The sequence below is a fragment of the Scyliorhinus canicula genome, chromosome 15 (genome assembly GCF_902713615.1).
Source record: "Scyliorhinus canicula chromosome 15, sScyCan1.1, whole genome shotgun sequence".
Classification (NCBI taxonomy): Eukaryota; Metazoa; Chordata; class Chondrichthyes; order Carcharhiniformes; family Scyliorhinidae; genus Scyliorhinus; species Scyliorhinus canicula.
In genome coordinates, this window is record NC_052160.1 from 78,139,556 (window position 1) to 78,164,105 (window position 24,550).

General features: G+C 46.4%; 1 protein-coding gene across 1 annotated transcript in view; it reads right to left on the minus strand.

The window, feature by feature from the left end:
• LOC119978372 (lysine-specific demethylase 5B-like) overlaps window positions 1-24,550 on the minus strand; it is a 425,856-nt gene that overhangs the window by 159,440 nt on the left and 241,866 nt on the right. Inside the window, exons 14-15 of the mRNA XM_038819962.1 lie at window positions 17,398-17,512; window positions 16,843-17,198 (exon numbers count right to left, since the gene is read on the minus strand). Of these exons, the coding sequence (XP_038675890.1) occupies window positions 16,843-17,198; window positions 17,398-17,512 (471 nt within the window). The remainder of the gene's footprint in view (window positions 1-16,842; window positions 17,199-17,397; window positions 17,513-24,550) is intronic.

Sequence of the window (24,550 nt, forward strand, 5' to 3'; positions counted from 1 at the left end):
CCAGGGATCCTGCTGGTAAGGGCATACAATGAGGCAAGGGAGAAAGGGGAGCTTCCCCCTAGGTTATCGCAGGCTTCGATATCCTTAATTTTGAAGAAGGATAAGGACCCGGAGCAGTATGGGTCCTACCGCCCGATCTCCTTGCTAATTGTGGATGCCAAGCTCTTGGCATTTTGGGGTTTGTAAAGGGGAGGCATCTGAACGTTGGACGTTTATTTCATGTTATTATGATACCCCCGGTGGGACAGGAGGTGGAGGTCGCTATGGACGCGAAGAAGACCTTTGATCAGGTAGAATGTGAATGTCTGTGGGAAGTACTGGGATGGTTCGGGTCAAGGCAGGGATTTGTGGGTTGGGTCCGGTTGTTATACAAGGCACCAGTAGTGAGTGTTAGGATGAATTGGACAAGTTTGGGGTATTTTGGATTGCATCGTGGGACAAGGCAGGGATGCCCACTCTCCCCGTTGCTTTACGCCTTGGCGATAGAGCCATTGGCAAAGGCACTTCGAGCGGCAAAAGTTGGAAAGGGATAGTGCAGGGGTGGGGTGGGTGGAGCATAGAGTTTTGCTACACACGGATAATCTGTCGCTTTACGTATCGGACCCGTTGGGAGGTTTCGGGGGGGGGGGGGGAACCATGAACATTTTGGAGGAATTCGGCCGGTTTTCCGGGTATATGTTAAACATGAGGAAGAGTGAGGTCTTTCCGATCCAAGCAAAGGGACAGGAGAGGAGGCTGGGCGAGCTTGCGTTTAAAGTGGTGGGGAAGAACTTTAAAATACTTGGACATACAGGTGGCGCGGGGTATGGAACAATTGCACAAATTGAATCTGGTGCAGTTGGTGGAGCAGATGAAGGAGGATTTTAAGAGATGGGAAGTACTCCCACTGTCGCTGACGGGGCAGGTGCAAACCGTGAAAATGATGGTGCTTCCGAGGTTTTTATTTGTTTTTCAGAACTGCCCGGAATTTATTCCAAAGGCCTTTTTTAGGAAAATTAATGCCCTGATTTTGGGGTGTGTTGGCGGGGAAATCCCCACGGGGAAAGAAAGTGTTACTGGAACGGGTTGGTGGGGGGGGGGGGGGGGGGGCTGGCCTTGCAAAATTTAATGAACTTTCACTGGGCAGCGAATACAGCCATGGTTGGGACGTGGGTAGTGGGGGAGGGGTCGGTGTGAGTGCAGATGGAGGTGGCCTCTTGTAAGTATACTAGTTTAGGGGCACTGTTGACTCTGCCATTCTCGCTGGCCAGGTACTCCACGGGTGGTGGCGGCTGCCCTGAGGGTGTGGGGACAGTGACAGCAGCACCTGAGGTTGGAGGTGCACCGGGGGGGGGGGGGGGGGGGGGGGGATCCCTTTAGGAAATGTTTCTGTCTTATCACATGGCTTCAGTGATGTCACTGTGTGGGTGGAGCTGGGCTGTGGCTCTGTGAGTTTTTACTTTCGTTTTCACATTTGGCTGTTGTAGACTCAGACAGAGAAGTATTTTGGCCTATCTCTCTATTTTCAATTTTAGAGTTATCCCAAGGAAGAAACCCAATAGAACATAGAACAGTACAGCACAGAACAGGCCCTTCGGCCCTCAATGTTGTGCCGAGCCATGATCACCCTACTCAAACCCACGTATCCACCCTATACCCGTAACCCAACAACCCCCCCCTTAACCTTACTTTTATTAGGACACTACGGGCAATTTAGCATGGCCAATCCACCTAACCCGCACATCTTTGGACTGTGGGAGGAAACCGGAGCACCTGGAGGAAACCCACGCACACAGGGGGAGGACGTGCAGACTCCACACAGACAGTGACCCAGCCGGGAATCGAACCTGGGACCCTGGAGCTGTGAAGCATTTATGCTAACCACCATGCTACCCTGCTGCCCCCAATGATTATAGTTACCTACTGTTTTGGTTAAAAGGGTTTTTTTGGTTTATGGGATCTTGTTATAGAATTGGAACAGTTAAGGGGGTATTCATTAAGAGTTACACATAGAATACTGTAACTGTATGAAGTCTTTATGTTTGTAGTTAGTAATAATTCTTACTGTGTGATAATACAAATGTTAACTAAGTTCTCAGAATAAAGCTTGTTTTTTTTATTAAAAGCGCGTGAGAACTCTGTTAAATAACACCTGATAGGCAGGCTCCTGTGCTCATCGTAACCAAAATCAATAAACAGTTATAGGTCAGGTAAACTCCATAATATACTTTAGAGTTTTATAAACCCTGGCCTGTAACGCTGGGCTTAAACTTAGTCGATTGAAAGTGGATCATGGGGCGCATATGACGTTGGCCAGAATGAGCAGGTGCTTTGAAGGGATGGTGGACAGGTTCGGGGGGGCCCGCGAACCATGTCCATATGTTTTGGGCTTGTCTGAAGCCGGAGGGATTCTGGCATGGGTTCGCTGACGTTATGTTCGAGGTACTGAAGGTGAAGGTTGCCCCGAATCCAGAAGTGTCTGAAGACCTGGGAGTCCAGGGGGCAACAGAGGCTGATGTCCAGGCCTTTGCCTCTGGTAGACTGAAGACGGATTTTGCCGGAGTGCAGGAAATCGTGGCGCCGGGGGTCTGAGTCAGTGGAATTTTTGAAGCTGTAAAAAAAGTCAATTTCATCTTGAAAGGAGCTGTGGGTGGGGCTGCCCAGAGATGGAATACGTTTATAGACTTCTTCAAGGATAGTTAAGACGTCAGCAGGGGGAGGGGGGGAGAGGGGGGTTATCGGGAGTAAAAATGGGGGAGGCAGGGGGTTTGTTTTCTGTTTTGTTTTTGGTTGTGTTTCATGCATACAAATATTAAAAAAGAAATAGCAAAGGAAAGAAGTCCCTGCTGGGAGTAATCTATAGATCCCCAAATAGTAGTTGCACAAGTGGGGGACAGTATCAGACCCCATATCGTAAGAAAGGTATGAGAATAATCATGGGTGATTATAATATGCATGTAGACTGGATTAATCAAATTGGCAAGGGTACCCTCATGGAAGCGTTCATTGAATGTTTTCATTGTTTCTTGGAGCAATATGTTGTGGAACCAGAGAGCAGGCTATTCTGGATTTGGTATTATGCAATGAGGAGGGATTAATTAACTGCCTCATAGTTAAGTTTCCTCTAGGGAAGAGTGATCATAGCATGTTAGAGTTTCAAATTCAGTTTGAGGGCAAGAAACTGGAGTCCCAGGCCCACTTTCTGGAGTCAAACAAAGGTAATTATGTTGGCATGAGGACAGATTTGGCTCTAGTGGATTGGGCAGGAAGACTTAATGGGAGGACAGTTTATCAGCCACGCCAGTTGTTTCAGGAGATAACCAATTTGTATATTCCAGAGAGAAGAAAGATTGTAAGAGGGGAAAAAAATCATCCATGGCTGAGCAAAGGAGTTAAAAATAGCATAAGGACGAAAATGTAGGCATATCATATTGCAAAGGCCAGTGGCAGGCTAGAAGATTGGAAAACTTTTAAAGATCAACAAAGGGTTACTAAAAAAGTAATAAGAAAAGCAAAGGGTAATTATGAAAGAAAACTGGCACAAAAAAAAAGGTTGGCAAAAGCTTCTATAAGTATATAAAAGGGAAGAGAGTAGCCAACGTGAATATTGATCCCTTGGCGGATGAGACCGGGGAGTTAATCGTGGGTTACACAGAAATGGCAGAGAGGCTAAATCAATATTTTGCCTCAGCTTTCACGGTGGAGGACGTTAGTACCATCCCAATAGTAGCAAGTAATGCAGAGGGAATAGAAAGGGAGGAACTTAGAAAAAACATCATCAATAGAGAAAAGGTGCTAAACAAACTATTGGAATTGAGGGCAGAGAAGTCCCCCGTGCCTGTCTACATCCTGGGGCCTAAAGGAAGTGGCAGCAGAGATAGTGGATCCATATAATGTTCCAAACTTCTCTGGATGCAGGAAAGGTTCCAGTCGATTGGAAAAATGCTAATTTAATGCCCTTATTCAAAAATGAAGGGAGGCAGAAAGTAATTATAGACCAGTTAGTTTAACACCCGCCGTTGGGAAATTATTAGAAACCATTACGAAGGAAGTAATAACAGTACATTAAGAAAATCAAACGCAATTCATCAGAGGCAGTTTACTCAACTCTGAAATTTACTCAAAGTCCCTGCATACACTGCACTCTGGGGTAGTGAATGCCACAGATTCATGACCATTTGAGAGAAGTAATTTCTCCTCATCTCTGTTTTAAACCTGCTACCCTTTATCCTAAAACTATGACCTCTTATTCTAGATTGCCCCACTAGAGAAAGCATCCGCTCTACGTCTACTTTGTCAATCCCCTTTATAATCTTATACTTCGTTAGATCTCGTTCATCCTTCTCAATTCGAAGAGTATAGGCCTAAACTGCTCAATCCCTCTTCATACGACAAACCCCTAAAATCTCTGGAATCAATCCAGTGAACCTCCTCTGAGCTGCCTCAAATGCAACTACATCCCTCCTCAAATAAGGGGACCAAAACTGTACATAGTACTCCAGGTGCATTCTCACCACGGCCTTATACCGTTGCAGCAAAACTCCCCTAGTTTTATAATCTATCCCTTTTGCTATAAAGGCCAAAATTCCATTTACCTTCCTTATTACCCGCTGTACCTGCATTCTAGTTTGCTGAGATTCATGCACGAGGACAACCAGACCTCTCTGAACTGAAGTACTCTGATGTTTCGCTCCATTTAGATAATAAATTGCATTTCTATTTTTCCGACCAAAATGGATAATCTCTCAATTTATCCATGTTAATTTCCATCTGCCAAAATTTGGCCCACTCACCTAACCTATCTATGTCCATTTATAAATTTCCTATTTCCTCATTGCAGCTTCCTTTCTTACCTATTTTAGTATCATCTGCAAATTTGACTATTGTACCTTCTATCCCGAAATCTGAGTCATTAATATATATTGTATATAGTTCAGGCACATGGACTGAACCCCACGAGTCACATCTCGCCAATCAAAAAAAGACCCATTTATCCCGACTCTCTGCCTTCTGTTGGTTAGCCAGTCATCTATCCAAGCCAATAAATACCCACAATACCATATGATCTTACCTTTTGCGCGGCACCTTATCAAATGCCTTCTGGAAGTCCAGGTATACTATACCTGCGGGATCTGCATTATCCACTTGGCTGGTTACATCTTCGAAGAACTCTAGCAAATTAGTCAAACACGATTTACCCTTCATAAAACCTCTGGCCGACTGAGAGAAGATAAACCCCAAGACAGGTTTGATTACCTACAAGCCCTTGTTACGGAGTTTCAAGATAATGATAGTCAAGAGGCAAAGGAGCAAGTTCTAGCCAACCTGGCTAATTTTGCATATGATCCCAGTAACTATCACTATCTTCGATGGGAAGACTTTGCAGGGACTTTGAGTAAATTTCAGGAGATAGACAGGTTTTTAATTCATAAATGGGTTGAAGGGTTATGGACAGCAAGAAGGATAGTAGAGTTGATGCCGAGAAGAGATCAGCCATGATCATATTAAATGGTGGAGCAGGCTCGAGGGGCTGAATTGCCTACTTCTGCTCCTAGTTCCTATGATCCTTGAGGGGGGCCATTTCGCTATCTCTTCCATGTACTGGCTTTAGGCTCCATATGGACTCAAAATAATTGGTTTTGAGTAACAGAAGCAATGGTATGGTAACCTGGCAGGACCTAGTTTTCGGCCTTATTAAATTGGGTATTTTAAATGAAAGAATTGGGCACTTTAAATCAAGCTACAGCCACTCCAGCAAACAGCCCCATGGGAATTCAAACTGGCAAAGTTCAAATACACTGAAACCAGACAGGCTGTCAGTACATATACGGTCAATCAGCCATCAAAGGATAATCGATCTGTTGTTGGAAGCCCAGATCGAGCCAGACTCACAGGTGCCTAGAGTTCCCGCCGTCACCTTATTTCGGAACGATGTGTGTACGTGCCTATACTGGATGGGCCCAGGTGCCCTGTCAATCGGATCATTGGATACTGGAACTCTCTCCTGATACCCCATTGGCAGAAGGCCATGGGAAGCAGAAAAAAGGCGCAAGGCCAAGGGGGGTTAAAAAAAAGGCACTCTGGACACCCCAGCAGCAAAGACTAGACGTGGGAGGTGACCTTGACAGACCAAACCATAAAAGGAAGCTAAGAAACTGCCAGCGAAATCTATCTTCGTGACGACGGACCAGAGGGACTCAAGGATCGGATACACAGCCCTACCAAGCCATCTTTGCAGGTAGTATAAACTAATCTTGGGTACCTCTAGAGACTATTTTGTGAGCACTATAGAGGTAATTGTGTGAAATAAAGAGTGTTTAAATTTATACCTGTGTTTGTACTTTGTTCTTCTCGGTATTAAAGGACACTGATGTAAAATATTTAAGTAAATAAGCTTTGAAAGTATCTGAATTGAACTGATACAACATTTGGCACCCCAAATGGAACTTCGATACGAAGTAACCACGTTATTCCGAAGTCGAACCCTGTATTCTCTAACACTCTGTCTGAGCTTGAAGTAAGAGAGCAAATGCACCACGTGATTGTCTTAAGTCAGTGAAGGACCAATACAGATTTTAACCACGAATTGGACCATAAACTTGGTGTCTGAAACGCAAGGTTTACAAACTGTGTATTCAGTTAGGATCGCCGAGAGAATTGTGAATACTCTGTGAGATCGAATTTAGTGTAAACCTGATCCTTATCTCTATTGATTCTCATACCCCGGGTTGCGAACCTAGAGCGTTAAAAGAATTGTTATGGCCAGTCGCTCCAATTGGGAAGAATTGCACGTATTTGAATGAAAAAAAAACCCAGATGGGTACAGTGAGGCGACACCCCAAAATCGGATCAGGGATCCGAAGAAGAGGATTGTTGGAGGCATGCCCATAAAGAATTCAGTAAATGGGCCCCAAAACTAAGTGAAGCAATTGCGATTGCCAGTTGTTTAGAACAGCTCCAAAGAGAGAAAGTTAATTCAGGTCAAAGCTTAGATGACACAACTGAAACATGATCTAGAGGGTGATAACGCGCGCATCCAGCAGTTAGAGGAAAGGAACAGTAGTAACGCAATCTATATGAGTCAGTTTTAATCACAGAGCGATAAAGCTTATCAAAAAGCGCAACGTGCAGTCCGTGAGAGGGACACCATGCTGGAACAATTATAAGAGGTTAAGTGACAATGCAGCAACCTACATTGCCTCCTGTAGAAGGCAAGAAAAGAATACAGTGCCCGCGTAACGGACCACACCAAATGCCTGCGTGAGACAGAAAAATTAAAATCCCAACTAACTATCAAAAGGGGAGTAATGTGCTCTTGTACTGCAAACGGGGGCAGTGACCCAGAATTAGAATGGGATGAATTAGAGAAGGATGCCTGTGCCTATGCGACGGCCAGCCCCACTACATTCGAAACACCGGAGCCGACCAAACCACCGCTCCCCATGAATCTGGTCAGAACTCACAAACAGGACGGACAGAACTCCAATGTTACCTATGTGACGCCCTACACTATGACCCAACTCATCAACATCGTAAAAGCTATCGGGGTGTTCGAGGCCTCCGGGGACCCAAACGCTCTCTTTGAAAGCATTACCCATATTTTAAACAGCTTAAACGAAGCAGGCGGTCAAGTTAATTTTATTACGTTTAAGCCCATGGATTTGCACCCTAATAACCCATGCTACTGACAAAGGCCAGAAAGTGTGTGAGAATTACAATCCTGAAAATTATACTCATAATGAAGCCTGGGCGTTCCGAAAAATGACCTGCATTTGGGGATGGGATGAAAACAGATGAGCTCACCGAAGCCCACAAAACCAAGCAAAATAAACCCCATCCACTCAAATCCCGGCCCGGTGTGGCGTAATGAGAGGGGAACCAGAAACAGAGGACCTGGAAACCCAGGATATCCACCTCATACACACATGCCAACCGCCTGATCAGGGAACCCCAGCCCCGAGCGGACCCGTTTCCCCCCCAACCACAGACAACGGGAACAACACAGATCCAACCCTAGGCATGCGCCTCCACCAGTGGAGCAATACTGAGCTGAGCCACAACACCCACCCCGCTCACAAGCCCAGTGTTACAACTGTGGCCAGATCGGGCATTTTTCTAGGGAATGTGGGGCGCCCAATCTTACCAACGGTTCCTGATGAGGACCGACAACCGATGCCACTGGAAGGCACCTCCCAACAGATAACAATCACCCCAGTACATACTTCCAACAGTATATACCCCCAGATAGACTTGGAACCGCGCGCATGATGGTGCCAGGCCTCACCGACTTGGGTGTGTAACACTAAGCGGGATGGTGTAGGGAGACCTCTGGTAGAGGTAGGAGGCTTCCCCGTCGATTCCTATGGGACACACAGGGATTCCGCACTGCGCCCAACACATCCCGCAATCTCGGATGCACATGGCCCACTCAGAAAACAATCATATTGAGTGGTTTCACGGGTCACCACAGGAGGGTGCAGAAATGGCGGTTAGGCTAGGGAACCTGGTATTTTATCACCTGCTATTTTAGTTAAGCTCCACCCTGAAGCAGAACACATTTTAGGGTCATATTTAATGAGAAGTTGCAATTTACCCTGCTAACTCCTGCACCTGGCTCATGCCGACCAGTGAATCCCTGGTCGAGCTGGCCACTGGTAATCTCCACTACTGGAGAACTGAGGATACCACCCACAAAATGACGGATGACCCAGGAGCCCAGATATACTCGCCCAACACACACAAGTGTTCGACAACCACAAACATGATTGTGGCCGAATGATAGGGGAAGTAATTATGGAAGGCCCTGACTCGAAACCCCAAAGACAGTACGGCATCCCAAAGCAAGTAGAAGGGGAAGTGGCCAAGGTAATAAATAGCTTACTAAAGCAGGGAGTCCTGCGCCACATTGCCCCCACTAATAATTCCCCCATATGGCTGGTGCGAAAACCAGATAGTTCCTGGAGGCTCACCATTGATTACCGGGCGCTTAACAAAACCACCCTGGTCACAGCCCCCACAGTGGATTTGGATTGGATTTTGTTTATTGTCACGTGTACCAAGGTACACTGAAAAGTATTTTTCTGCGAGCAGCTCAACAGATCATTAATTACATAAAAAGAAAAGGAAATAAAAGAAAATACATAATAGAGCAACACAAGGTACACAATGTAACTACATTACACCGGCATCGGGTGAAGCATACAGGGGTGTAGTGTTAATGAGGTCAGTCCATAAGAGGGTCGTTTCGGAGTCTGGTAGCAGTGGGGAGAAGCTGTTTTAAAAAAAGGATTTAGAGTACCCAATTCATTTTTTTCCAATTAAGGGGCAATTTAGCATGGCCGATCTACCAAGCCTGCACACCTATGGGTTGTGAGGGCGAAATCCACGCAAACACGGGGAGAATCTGCAAACTCCACAAGGACAGTGACCCAGCACCGGGATCGAACTCAGACTTTTGTATCTTCTGCCCGATGGAAGAGTGAGTAAGCCGGGTGGTAGGGGTCTTTGATTATGCTGCCCGCTTTACCCAGGCAGCGGGAGGTGTAGATGGAGTCAATGGATGGGAGGCAGGTTCGTGTGATGGACTGGGCTGTGTTCACAACTGAGTTTCTTTGCGGTCCTGGGCCGAGCAGTTGCCATACCAGGCTGTGATGCAGCCAAAGAGGATGCTTTCTATGGTGCATCTGTAAAAGTTGGTAAGGGTTAATGTGGACATGCCAAGTTTCCTTCGTTTCCTGAGGAAGTATAGGCGCTGTTGTGCTTTCTGGGTGGTAGCGTTGACATGGGTGGACCCGGATTTTTGGAGGTGGAATTTCAAATTCCACATGGAATTTCAAACTGCTAACCATCTCAACCTCGGCCCCGTTGATGCTGACAGGGGTGTGTACAGTTCCGACCAGCCCTGAAGCCATGATGAAACAGGCCCTGTGCACCAAGTCTTTCACAGCGCTGGATATCAGCAATGAGTTCTGGTCCATTCCACGAGATCACCACTGCCAATATAAATTTGCCATCACGTTCCAGGGACAACAGTATATCTGGACGTGCCTACCACAGGGTTTCCACAACTTCCCCTCCATATTTCACCAGCGGCTGGCCAAAGGCACGGAACACTTCTCCAAGCCAGGATGTCTGGTGCAGTATGTAGATGAATCTTCTCCTCCAAACTCAAATCAGAGAGGAACACCTCGAAATTTTAAAAGAACTGCTGAACCTCCTCACTAAATGATGATTAAAAATAAATCCTAAGAAAGCCCAGTTCATGAGGCTACAAGTCTCGTATTTAGGTACAGTAATGACAAAGGGGAAACACATGATTGAAAGGAAGCGGATCAAATCGGTAACATGGCTTCTCTTACCCAAGGAATTGAGCTTATTGCCCTGCTTTCGAGGCTGGTGGGGTACTGCCGAAACTAAATCGACGGTTTTGCCACCAAGGCCACCCCCCCTTTCTGAACTGACGCAAATAAATCCCATGGTTCGGGACCGAACGACACACACATGCGGTCTCAGATCTCAAACAAGCCCTAGCGCAGGCTCCTGCCTTGCAAATGCCTGACCCTGATCTCCCATTCGCACCAGAGGTAGCAGTGACGGACACCACACTGACAGCCACGCTTACACCTCCATCCTATCCCCATAACCCAGTAACCCCACCCAACACTATGGGCAATTTTGGACACTAAGGGCAATTTATCATGGCCAATCCACCTAACCTGCACACCTTTGGACTGTGGGAGGAAACCGGAGCACCCGGAGGAAACCCACGCACACACGGGATGTGCACTCCGCACAGGCAGTGACCCAAGCCGGAATCGAACCTGGGACCCTGGAGCTGTGAAGCAATTGTGCTATCCACAATGCTACCGTGCTGAATTAGTATTCAGGTGCATAAATATCCTGGCCACGAGGTTTGCTAGTGTCACACGGGAGGGTAAAACTAGTATGGCAGGGGGGTGGGTACCGGAGCAATAGAACATAGAACAGTACAGCACAGAACAGGCCCTTCGGCCCTCAATGTTGTGCCGAGCCATGATCACCCTACTCAAACCCACGTATCCACCCTATACCCGTAACCCAACAACTCCACCTTAACCTTACTTTTATTAGGACACTACGGGCAATTTAGCATGGCCAATCCACCTAACCTGCACATCTTTGGACTGTGGCAGGAACCGGAGCACCCGGAGGAAACCCACGCTAGGGGGTCAGAAGGTGAAAAAATTGAGGGCGAACTAGGAAATAGGACCACTATGGCTCTTAAGAAGAGCAGACAGAGCGATGTTGCTGAAAACAGCGCGACTGGTGGCCTGAAGTGCATGTGTTTGAATGCAAGAAGTATAACAGGTAAGGCAGGTGAACTTAGAGCTTGGATTAGTACTTGGAACTATGATGTTGTTGCCATTACAAAGACCTGGTTGAGAGAAGGACAGGATTGGCAGCTAAAAGTTCCAGGATTTAGATGTTTCAGGCGGGATAGAGGAGGATGTAAAAGGGGTGGAGGAGTTGTGCTACTGGTTAGGGAGAATATCACAGCTGTACTGCGGGATGACACCTCAGAGGGCAGCGAGGCTATATGGGTAGAGATCAAGAATAAGAAGGGTGCAGTCACAATGTTGGGGGTTTACTGCAGGCCACCCAACAGCCATCGGGAGATAGAGGTAAGATAGGTAGACAGATTTCGGAAAGGAGTGAAAGCAACAGGACTGTTGTGATGGGAGACTTCAATTTCCCCAGTATTGACTGGGACTTACTTAGTGCGAGGGACTTGGATGGGGTAGAGTTTGTAAGGAGCATCCAGGAGGACTGTTTAAAACAATATGTAGATCATCCAACTAGGGAAGGGGCTGTACTGGACCTGGTATGGGGAATGAGCCCGGCCAGGTGGTAGAAGTTTCAGTAGGGGAGCATTTCGGGAACAGCGACCACAGTTCAGTAAGTTTTAAAATGCTGGTGGACAAGGTTAAGAGTGGTCCTCGGGTGAATGTGCTAAATTGGGGGAAGGCTAATTAAAACAATATTAGGCGGGAACTGAAGAACATAGATTGGGGGCGGATGTTTGAGGGTAAATCAACAATTGGCATGTGGAAGGCTTTCAAATGTCAGTTGAAAGGAATCCAGGACTGGCATGGTCCTGTGAGGAAGAAGGATAAATATGGCAAATTTCGGGAACCTTGGATAACAAGGGATATTGTAGGTCTCGTCAAAAAGAAAAAGGAGGCATTTGTCAGGGCTAGACGGCTGGGAAAAGATGAAGCCTGTGCGGAATATAAGGAAAGTAGGGAGGAACTTAAGCAAGGAGTCAGGAGGACTAAAAGGGGTCACGAAAAGTCATTGGCAAATAGGGTGAAGGAAAATCCCAAGGCTTTTTACACGTACATAAAAAGCAAGAGGGTAGCCAGGGAAAGGGTTGGCCAACTGAAGGACAGGCAAGGGAATCTATATGTGGAGCCAGAGGAAAGGGCGAGGTACTAAATGAATACTTTGCAACCGCATTCACCAAAGAGAAGGAATTGGTGGCTGTTGAGTCTGGAGAAGGGTGTGTAGATAGCCTGGGTCACATTGAGATCCAAAAAGACGAGGTGTTGAGCGTCTTGAAAAATATTAAGGTAGATAAGTCCCCAGGGCCTGATGGGATCTACCCCAGCATACTGAAGGAGGCTGGAGAGGAAATTGCTGAGGCCTTGCCAAAAATCTTTGGATCCTTACTGTCTTCAGGTGATGTCCCGGAGGACTGGAGAATAGCCAATGTTCTTCCTTTGTTGAAGAAGGGTAGCAAGGATAATCCAGGGAACTACAGGCCGGTGAGCCTTACGTCAGTGGTAGGGAAATTATTGGAGAAAATTCTTCGAGACAGGATCTACTCTCATTTGAAAGCAAATGGACGTATTAGCGAGAGGCAGCACGGTTTTGTGAAGGGGAGGTCGTGTCTCACTAACTTGATAGAGTTTTTTGAAGAGGTCACAAAGATGATTGATGCAGGTAGGGTAGTGGATGTTGTCTGTATGGACTTCAGTAAGGTCTTTGACAAGGTCCCTCATGGCAGGCTGGTACAAAAGGTGAAGTCACACGGGATCAGAGGTGAGCTGGCAAGATGGATACAGACTGGCTCGGTCATAGAAGGCAGAGTGTAGCAATGGAAGGGTGCTTTCCTAATTGGAGGGCTGTGACTCGTGGTGTTCCGCAGGGATCAGTGCTGGGACCTTTGCTGTTCGTAGTATATATAAATGAGTGAGGAAATTGTAACTGGTCTGATTCATAAGTTTGCAGACGACACAAAGGTTGGTGGAATTGCGGATAGCGATGAGGACTGTCAGAGGATACAGCAGGATTTAGATCGTTTGGAGATTTGGGGGGAGAGATGGCAGATGGAGTTTAATCCGGACAAATGTGAGATAATGCATTTTGGAAGGTCTAATGCAGGTAGGGAATATACAGTGAATGGTAGAACCCTCAAGAGTATTGACAGTCAGAGAGATCTAGGTGTACAGGTCCACAGGTCACTGAAAGGGGCGACACAGGTGGAGAAGGTAGTCAAGAAGGCATATGGCATGCTTGCCTTCATTGACCGGGGCATTGAGTATAAGAATTGGCAAGTCACGTTGCAGCTGTATAGAACCTTAGGTAGGCCACACTTAGGAGTATAGTGTTCAATTCTGGTTGCCACACTACGAGAAGGATGTGGAGGCTTTAGAGAGGGTGCAGAAGAGATTTACCAGGATGTTGCCTGGTATGGAGGGCATTAGCTATGAGGAGCGGTTAAATAAACTCGGTTTGTTCTCACTGGAACGGCGGAGGTTGAGGGGCGACCTGATCGAGGTCGACAAAATTATGAGGGGCATAGACAAAGTGGATAATCAGAGGCTTTTTCCCACGGTAGAGGGGTCAATTACTAGGGGGCATAGGTTTAAGGTGCGAGGGGCAAGGTTTAGAGGAGATGTACGAGGCAAGTTTTTTTACACAGAGGGTAGTGGGTGCCTGGAACCCGCTGCCGGAGGAGGTGGTGGAAGCAGGGACAATAGTGACATTTTAAGGGGCATCTTGACAAATACATGAAGAAGATTGGAATAGAGGGATACGGACCCAGGAAGTGTCGAAGATTTTAGTTTAGACGGGCAGCATGGTCAGCACAGGCTTGGAGGGCCCTGTTCTCCTGTGCTGTACTTTTCTTTGAAATTAAAATCCCCTACCACAACAACCCTGTTAATTTTGCACCTGTCCAAAATCTCTCTACCTCTTCTAATCTGCTCCTCTGTCGTCGCTGGCAGTTGGGGGACCTGTAATAAACATCCAACATTGTCATTTCCCCCTTCCTGTTCCTGAGCTCCTCCCAGATTGCCTCATTGTATGAGCCCTCCGAGGTGTCATCCCGCAGGACGGCTATAATATTCTCCTCAACCAGTAATGCTACTCCCCCACCCCTTTTACATCCCCCTCTATCTCTCCTGAAGCATCTATATCCTTCAATGTTCAGCTGCCAATCCTGCCCTTCCTTTAACTACGTTTCTGTGATAGCCACAACATCACAGTTCCAAGTGCTAATCAGTGCTCTAAGTTCACCTGCCTTACCTGCTATACTTCTGGTGTTGAAACAGATAGACTTCAAACCACTGCGTTTGAACAGACAGGGTGATGTTATTCTCTTATTTTTGTTCTCTATTTCCCCTTCAGTTATTAGACCTTTGAAGCTAGCGCTCTGGTTCCCACCTCCCTGCCATACTAGTTTAAATCCTCTCGAGTGACTCTAGCAAACCTCCCAGCCAGGATATTGGTGCCCCTCCAGTTTAGATGCAACCCGGCCTTCTTGTACAGATCACACCTGCCCTGGAAGAGATCTCAGTGGAGAATGTGCAACTTCCACACATACAATCACCTGAGGTCGGAATCAAACCCGGATTCCTAGCACTGTGAAGCAGCAGTGCTAACCACTGTGCCACCATGTCTGGAGTAGCTGCAGCCTGGTTCTCTCAAGCTTGCAGGTTCACAGCAGATGCAACTCAGTAATAAAATATATACAGGCAGAGAGAGAATCAGCATCCTTAACATGTTGGAACTCCAATGTCGGAGGCGGCTCGGGGTGTTGTTACTTCAGGAGGAGTCAGATATTTGCAGCCTACTGGAACAGAAGCTGCTGCCAAGTACTTGGAGGACTATCAGTTACCTTCAGCCCCAACAACTTTACTTCTAGATTCTTGGTGGACTCTGCTGCGAGACATTTTGCAGAATCTTGCAATCTGTGTCCCAAAAATGCAGTTTGCCAGGGGAGGCAATTCTGACAAGTCTGCCACCAGGTCTTGAGCAGGACCCAGATTCGCAGCTCTAACTGGCTTCCAACAGATGCAGAATGTGATCTCCCCATTCTACTGGACATATGTAAAATACATATTATTTTTGTTTCACACATACATGAGAGTTTGCTGTCAGAGTGGCTTCCTGTAAAGTGGTAAAAATCAGCAACAAGTTCACACTCAGGAAGTCCTGCAACAAAATATCAGATGGATTACAATATCACCTCAGCTCCAGACTCACTTTCCAAAGCAAAATGGTGCATTTATGCATAAGCATCAGGGGGTGGTGGTGTCTGTGATGTCTCTTCTCTTTCAACATCAGTGGCTTTGACACTTTTTTAAAACCACTCAGCCATATTTCTCCCTATGTTGGGAATGTGTAATTACATGAAATGCTCTCCCAGTGCATACAAAGAACAGTGCAGAGGTACCATCTTCCAAAAACAATAATTAAAATATTTGGCAATGAATATGTCGAATCTGGTCTGTTTGTACTAAATACTCCGTAAACAGTAGTCACAAGATTGATTTTATATTAGATTACAGATTTATGTATAATCTATTGGACCTGTTGAAGGAGATATGTCACTGCACTATCTGGAGATATATAATTCGTCATATTGAAGACTTGAATGAAGAACAATTTACTTTAGAAAGTAGTTTAAATATTAATAGAAACAATATTTTGCCAGTCAAGTCGTTCCTAAAGTCCATAAATTAGGTGATGAAATGCTCAATCTGCCAACTTTGTTTCAGTACATAGAACATAGAATATGCACTCGAGCAGATCGAAAATTGCGGATTCAGTACCAATCCTGATATTTGAGACGATAATAAAGACTGACCTAGTACCCCAAGGGAGCACAATCAGAAATGCTGCCTTTCAGCTGGGATGTTAAACGGAGATCATGTCTGCCATCTCAGCTGCGCATATAATATCCTATGTTCCAAATGTGACTTGATCAATACTTACCCTCAACTAAGATCATAAACATTTACTGTATATTACAGTTGCTGTGTACAAATTGGCCACATTTCATACATTGCAATGCTGACTATACCTCAAAGATATTTCATTGACTTCAAAGCACTTTTGGATGTCCTGTGATTCTCATGTTATATAAATGTAATCACAGCTCCAGGGTCTCAGGTTTGATTCCCGGCTTGGGTCACTGTCTCTGTGAAGTCTGCACGTTCTCCACGTGTCTGCACGGGTTTCCTCTGGGTGCTCCAGTTTCCTCCCACAGTCGAAACATGTGCAGGTTAGGTGGATTGGCCATGTTAAATTGCCCTTGGTGTCTAAAAAGGTTACGTGGGGTTACTGGGTTACGGGAATAGGTTGGAGGTGTGGGCTTGGGTAGGGTGCTCTTTCCAAACGACTCGATAGGCCAAATAGCCTCCTTCTGCACTGTAAATTCTATGAGTCTATGATTTACTGTTCTTCTGTGGAAATCGCAAAATATTCTATGATCTTTTCAAGTGTTTTTCCTCCTTGACAGACTGAAAGTATCTGCAAATCTAACAGACTTGGTGCATCTATACCCACACAAAGTATGATGCAGTAATGCTCTCTCACCTTGTTTTTAGCAAATTGTGAGCTTTCTCCTCTGACTGCTCAGAGACCGTGAGTAGTTCCTGCAAGTGAGCCATGGCCTTCTCTACAGCTGGATGAGGCACCAATCCTACACCACAGTCAATCAGCCGTCTCATTTCATCCAAATTGAATGAAACATGTGCAGAGTAAGCCATCTGCACTTCATCGAGCCACCGTGCTTGTTCCAGACGCTCTCGAAGATGCTGCAGCTGTGGTAATTCTATGTCAAACCCAAAACTGAGACCCATCAGGTCCTGCAGTTCAAAAGTATTGGGTACTTCATCAGAGAGAGCCTTCTCAGAACGGTGCTGAAAATCCTCTACAGAATTTAAAAGATCCTGTGCAGAGATTACATCATAATATAAACAAAGTCATTTCGTAGCTGCCAAAACAAAAATGATTATCTCAAAACTTCCATTATAATTGCATGGAGACTCATTTTAATACACAACAAAAAGTTATAAAGCTGCAAAATATTGTAATTAATTTTCTCTTTTTTAACTAAAATATTCAAGGGACTCGAGAAGTTGCACATACCTTCAGTAAGGGAGCCTGGTCAATGATACAGGGCAGGGCATAGAGCTGTTTAACAAATGCTTGAAGCTCTGCAACAGTCAGCCGGTTTTGGTACTTGCCTCCACCAGAACGATATCTGAAACATAATAATTATCAGAACATCCACTCCCCCAGGACAATTACTGTATGACAACATGTTTCCAAATGTCTGCCCTTAAAATAAATAAATTTTTAGTTCTGTTGGAATGAAATTGCTAGAAATGCGGCGCAATCTAATGGAAACGTTTCTAAGTGTCATTTGTGGCGGGTTTAGCTGGGAGTTTTCTGCTGGCTCTGTAAGTGAATTTCCCACCGCTATCTAATGACATGTAGTCACATTTTTGGGCCATTGGGAGTTTGGTTACACAGAACAAAGAAAAGTACAGCACAGGAACAGGCCCTTCGGCCCTCCAAGCCCGTGCCGACCATGTTGCCCGTCTGAACCAAAATCTTCGACATTTCCTGGGTCCGTATCCCTCTATTCCCATCCTATTCATGTATTTGTCAAGATGCCCCTTAAATGTCACTGTCATCCCTGCTTCCACCATCTCCTCCGGCAGCGAGTTCCAGGCACCCACTACCCTCTGTAAAAAAACTTGCCTCGTACATCTCCTCTAAACCTTGCCCCTCGCACCTTAAAACTATGCCCCCTAGTAATTGACCACTCTACCCTGGGGAAAGGCCTCTGACTATCCACTCTGTCTATGCCCCATATAATTTTGTAGACCTCTATCAGGTCACCCCTCAACCTCCGTCATTCCAGTGAGAACAAACCGAGTTTATTCAACCGCTCCTCATAGCTACTGCCCTCCATACCAGGCAACATCATGGTAAATCTCTTCTGCACCCTCTCTAAAACCTCCACATCCTTCTGGTAGTGTGGCGACCACAATTGAACACTATACTCCAAGTGTGGCCTAAGGTTCTATACAGCTGCAACATTACTTGCCAATTCTTATACTCAATGCCCCGGTCAATGAAGGCAAGCATGTCGTATGCCTTCTTGACTACCTTCTCCACCTGTGTTGCCCCTTTCAGTGCCCTGTGGACATGTACACTTAGATCTCTCTGACTGTCAATACTCGAGGGTTCTACCATTCACTGTATAGTCCCTACCTGCATTAGACCTTCCAAAATGCATTATCTCACATTTGTCCGGATTAAACTCCATCTGCCACCTCTCCGCCCAGGTCTCCAAACGATCTAAATCCTGCTGTATCCTCTGACAGTCCTCATCGCTATCCGCAATTCCACCAACCTTTGTGTCGTCTGCAAACTTCCTAATCAGACCAGTTACATTTTCTTCCAAATCATTTATATATACTACGAACAGCAAAGGTCCCAGCACTGATCCCTGCGGAACACCATTAGTCACAGCCATCCAATTAGAAAAGCACCCTTCCATGTTACTCTCTGCCTTCTATGACCTAACCAGTTCTGTATCCACCTTGCCAGCTCACCCTTGATCCCGTGTGACTTCACCTTTTGTACCAGTCTACCATGAGGGACCTTGTCAAAGGCCTTACTGAAGTCCATATAGACAACATCCACTGCCCTACCTGCATCAATCATCTTTGTGACCTCTTCGAAAAACTCTTATCAAGTTAGTGAGACACGACCTCCCCTTCACAAAACCTATTTGCCTATATAGAATTATTTTCATCAATGGGGAGCCAACGACCAACCCGCGCCCCACCCCAAGTGAGGACACCTTGCTGAAGGGCCCGCGGGCCCCTCTTCGGGCCCCCCACACCCTGTTGGAGCCCCCTCTGACTTCCAGACCCCTATCCTTCACCCCCTCAACCTCCCAGAAGCCACTACTTACCTGCCCTGCATCCTCACCCTTCATGCCCCCATTTCACTCTCTTTTCATGGGCATGGCCCCCTTAAGGCCCCGATCCTTGGCAGTGCCACCCTGGCAATGCTCCTGCTGGCCTTGGGAACACCACCCAGGCACTTTGGCAGTGTCAAGGTGCCAGCCTAGCAGTGCAAAGGTGCCCACATTCCAGAGGGACTGACAGTGAGCCATCCTATCATGCCCCAGAGGCCTCAGGTGGCCCAGGAGACCCCCCGGATGCCGTTCAGCCTGGTCCACATTTGTGTGGACCAGGACTGAACAATGTACAGCTGAGGTCAGCTTGAGGAAGCCAGTAGATCCCGGGTAAGCTCCTGAAGTCGTTTTAGAACCAACTTAAGCGAGCACGGCTTTGTCACGCCCATTCTGGGTGGGATCCTGATCCTGATGCCTTGCGAGATCTGGGTAGATCTGGCGAGCCTGCCAGGAGGCTCCTGTTCGAACGCGGCCGGTGGAACACGCCCATGATCTTTTTAGATGGCATGATTTTCTTGGAGCATAGCCACCCTGATCCTTTCAATTTTTTCCCCCCATTAAAGATACTGTACAACATCATAAAGCAGACTCGATTGCAGGGATGTCACATGAAATAGTCATTCTCACACTTGTACTTGCATACATTTAAAAGTATTCTCAGTACTCCACCAGAACATTACTCCATTTTTTTTTCAAAGTTGGGATCGCATTTCTATTTGGAAGCCTAGGTCATCAAATAAATTATTCAGAAGTAATAAGATCCAGATTAGTTCCCAGATAAATGTGATGGAAAAGTGAATGATTTTGAAAAAAAGGGCCATTTCTTGGGTAATAAAGGAGAAACTGCTGGGATCTGGGACATGAAGAGCGATTTAAAGCATGTTTATTAAAAAGGAACATATAACAATAATAACCGCTTATTGTCACATGTAGGCTTCAATGAAGTTACTGTGAAAAGCTCCTGGTCGCCACATTCCGGCGCCTGTTCGGGGGGGGCCGGTACGGGAATTGAACCCGCGCTGCTGCCTTGCTCTGCATTACAAGCCTGCTATTTAGCCCACTGTGCTAAACCAGCCCCAGGTAAAGGTAACTACAAAGGCATGAGGGAGGAGCTGACCAGAGTTCATTAGAAGGGGAGCCTAGCAGGGAACAGTAATGGCAGAAGCTTTTGGAGATAATTCGGGAGGCACAAAATAAATTCATCCCGAGGAGGAGGCATCCATGGCTGACAAGGGAAGTCAGGGACAGCATAAAAGCAAAAGAAAAAGCATACAAGGTGGAGAGGATTAGTGGGAAGCCAGAGGATTGGGAAGCCTTTAAAAACGAGCAGAGGACAACTAAAAAAGCAATAAGGGGGAAGAAGATGAAATATTACTTTTTTTTCAATATATAAAAGGGAAGAGAGAGGCAAAAATAGACATTGGACCACTGGAAAATGATGTATTAGGAAACAAAGATATGGCAGAGGAACCGAATAGTGGGTGGAGACTGGAACATGGTGCAGGAGCCAAAATTGTACAGGTCATGACCGCGATCACTAACCTAGTCAGGGGAAGCGAAAGCATTGGCTGGGCCTGTGGCAGAAATGGGAGGAATAGATCCTTGGAGGTTCTTGCACCCGGGGGAGTGGGGGTACTCTTTATTGTCTTCAGTTCATAAGGCCTATTCGTAGATAGATTTTTTTTTGAGGTGGAGAAGTCGCTGTTGGCCAGGATCATGGGTCAGAATATTCGGCAATTGCGAAATCGGACCATGCGCCACATTGGGTTGATATGGTGTTGGAGAAGGGAACAGTGCAAAGGCGGGGGTGGAGATTGGATGTGGGGCTCTTGGGGGACTGACAGTTTTGTGATAGGATTGGAAAAGTGATTGAGGAATATGTGTGGTTTAATTGTACGGGTGAGGTCTCGCAGGGTGGTATGGGAGCTTTGAAGGCAGTGGTGAGGAGGGAGGTGATATTGTTTAAGGCAAAGATGGATAAGGAGGCGAGGGTGGTGCGGCAAAGGTTAATAGATGAGATGTTGGAAGTTGATGGAGGCTCCGGATGAGATTAATATAGTTTTTAAGGATTTCAATGAAAGGTTGTATTAGTCGGAACCACCGGGGGAGGATTTGGGAATGCGGGAATTCCTGGAAGGTTTGGAATATCTGAGGTTGGGCGGGAATGATAGGACCACATTGGAGGGGGTGATAGGGGAGCAGGAGATAAAAGATGCGATTGGGAGGATGCAGTCGGGGAAGGTAGCAGGGCCAGATAGGTTTTTGGTGGAGTACTGTAACAAATTTAAGGATAAGCTTGCGCCGCTGATGGTGGGGATGTTTCAGGAGGCGATAAGGAGGGGGGTGTTGCCACAGATTTTGACGCAGGCATCGATCTCCTTGTTGCTCAACAAGGATAAGCATCTGACACAGTGTGGGTCGTATAGGCTCATATCATTCTTGAATGTAGATGCAAAGGTGTTGGCAGGTAGGTTGGAGTGCCTCCCGAAGGTGATGGGGGAGATCAGACAGGGTTTGTAAGAGGGAGGCAACTTTTTTCAAACATTAAGAGGGTCCTGAATGTAGTTATGGCATTGGCGGAGGGGAGGGAGACAGAGGTAGTAGTGGCGCTGGACACCGAGAAGGCGTTTGACCAGATAATGTGGAGGTATTTGATGGTGGTTTTGGAGCGGTTTGGGATTGGGTAAAATTACTTTACAAGGAGCTGAGGGCAAAAGTCCAAACGAATAATATGAATTCTGAGTATTTTGCTCGACATCGAGAGACCAGGCAGGGGTGTCCTATGTAACCCCTGTTGTTTGCACTTGCAGTCTTTGGCCATTGCATTGAGAAGTTTGGGGGTGTGGAGGGGGATACTGCGGAGGGAAGTGGAGCATAGGGTATCTTTATACGCAGACAACTTGCTGTTGTATGTGTCAGAACCAAGAGCATCGATGGGTGGTAAATTGGAGTTGCTTTGAGTGTTTTGGTCTATCTCGGGGTATGAACTAAATTTGGACAAAAGCAAATATTTTGTGGTGTCCTGGCCACGTGAAAGCACGGGTGAGGGGGCTGCCATTCCGTAGGGCAGTAACCCACTTTCGATACCTGGGGTTGCAGATGGCATGAGATTGGGGGGGAATTATGTTGATATAACATCGCTATTTAGGTAGGGAGGGTAAAAGCAGATTTGGCAAGATGGGATTGTCTTCCTCTAACGCAGGCAGGTTGGGTGCAGGCAATTAAGATTAATGTATTGCCACGTTTTTGTTCATTATTCAGTGCCAGACAATTTTTTAATCAAAGGAGTTTTTTAAGGAAGTAGAAAAGATGATCATCTTGTTTATTTGGTGGGGGTAAAGTGGCTAGGTTTAAGAAGGTGCTGTTGCGGAGAGGATGGCAGTCAGAGGGGTTGGGTATCCCAAATCTATTGTATTATTACTGGGCGGTGAATGCTGAGAAGGTGCGGGGCTGGGTTAGAGGGGGGGCTCCCAGTGGGTTAGAATGGAGGAGCGCATCTGTAGGGGGTCGGGGTTGAGGGGCGTTGGCAACAGCGCCGCTTCCCGATGGCCCCAGGGAAATATGTGCGAGATTGGGGCTGATACAGTTGAAGGTGGTGTGCAGGGCGCACCTCACAAGTACGAGGACGAGCTGACTTTTTGAGGGAGGGGGCCGCAAATCACATACATATGTTTTGGTCCTGCCCAAAACTGGAGGGGTTTTGGAGGGAGGTCTTTTGGGTAATCTCATAGGTGGTGCACGTGAGACTCGAATCAAGTCAATAGAAGCCATATTCGGGGTGTTGAATCGGCCGGAGTTGGAAGTGGCAGGTATCTTAGCCTTCACCTCACTGATTGCCCGAAGGTGGATTCTGTTGGGTTGGAGGTCGGCTACTCCGCCCTGTGCTGGTGTTCTTAACGCTCAAGAAAGTAAAATTCGAGTTGAGGGGGGGACTGGAAGGGTTCTACAACTCAGGGGCCTTTTTCATCATGCATTTTAATGAATTGGATGACAGCAAACATTAGGGGGAGGGTTAGGAATGTATAAATCAATGATGATTCTTTTTCATTGCTGTTTTGTATTCAAAATGTTGGGAGCTGTTTGAGGGTGGGTGGGATGAGGGGATGGTTGGCTGGGAGATTGCCATTGTATTTTATTGTTATTGTTAATCATTTGTTGTTCAAAGTATGATGATTTTGAAAAGGGAGAGAATAATAATATTTTTCAAAAAAAGGGAGGGAGGCAGAAGACACGAAATTATAGGCCGATTAGCCTGACTTTGGTCATTGGTAAGATTTTACAGTCCATTATTAAAGATGAGATTGTGGATTACCTGGAAATGCATGATCAAATAGGACTGAATAAGCACGGCTTCGTCAATTTGCCTGACAAATCTGTTAAGAGTTCTTTGAGGATGTAACAAGAAAGTTAAACAAAGGAGAGCCAGTGGACGTGATCGATTCAGATTTCCAGAAGGCCTTTGACAAAGTGCTGAAGAGGAGGCTGTTAAATAAGTTAAGAGCCCATGGTGTTAAGGGTGGGACACAGGCATGGATAGAGGATTGGCTGACTGGCAGAAGGCAGAGAGTGATAAAGAGATCTTTTTCAGGATGGCAACTGGAGACTAGTGCTGTGCCTCAGGAGTCGGTGTTGGGGCTACAACTTTTCACAACATACATTAATGATCTGGAAGAATGAACTGAGGGCGCTGTTGCTAAGTTTGCAGATGATACAAAGATCTGCAGAGGGACAGGTAGTATTGAGGAAGCAGGCGGGCTGCAGAAGGACTTGGACAGGCTAGGAGAGTGGACAAAGTGGCAGATAGAACATAGAACATTACAGCGCAGTACGGGCCCTTCGGCCCTTGATGTTGCGCCAACCCGTGAAACCATCTGAAGCCTATCTGACCTACACTATTCCATTTTCATCCATATGTCTATCCAGTGACCACTTAAATGCCCTTAAATTTGGCGAGTCTACTACTGTTGCAGGCAGGGTGTTCCACACCCCTACTACACTCTGAGTAAAGAAACTGCCTCTGACATCTGTCCTATATCTACCACCCCTCAATTTAAAGCTATGTCCCCTTGTGTTGGTCATCACCATCCGAGGAAAAAGACTCTCACTGTCCACCCTATCTAACCCTCTATCTTATATGTCTCTATTAAGTCACCTCTCAGCCTTCTCCTCTCTAACGAAAACAACCTCAAGTCCCTGAGCCTTTCCTCGTAAGACCTACCCTCCATACCAGGCAACATCCTAGTAAATCTCCTCTGAACCCTTTCCAAAGCTTCCACATCCTTCCTATGATGTGGTGACCGGAAC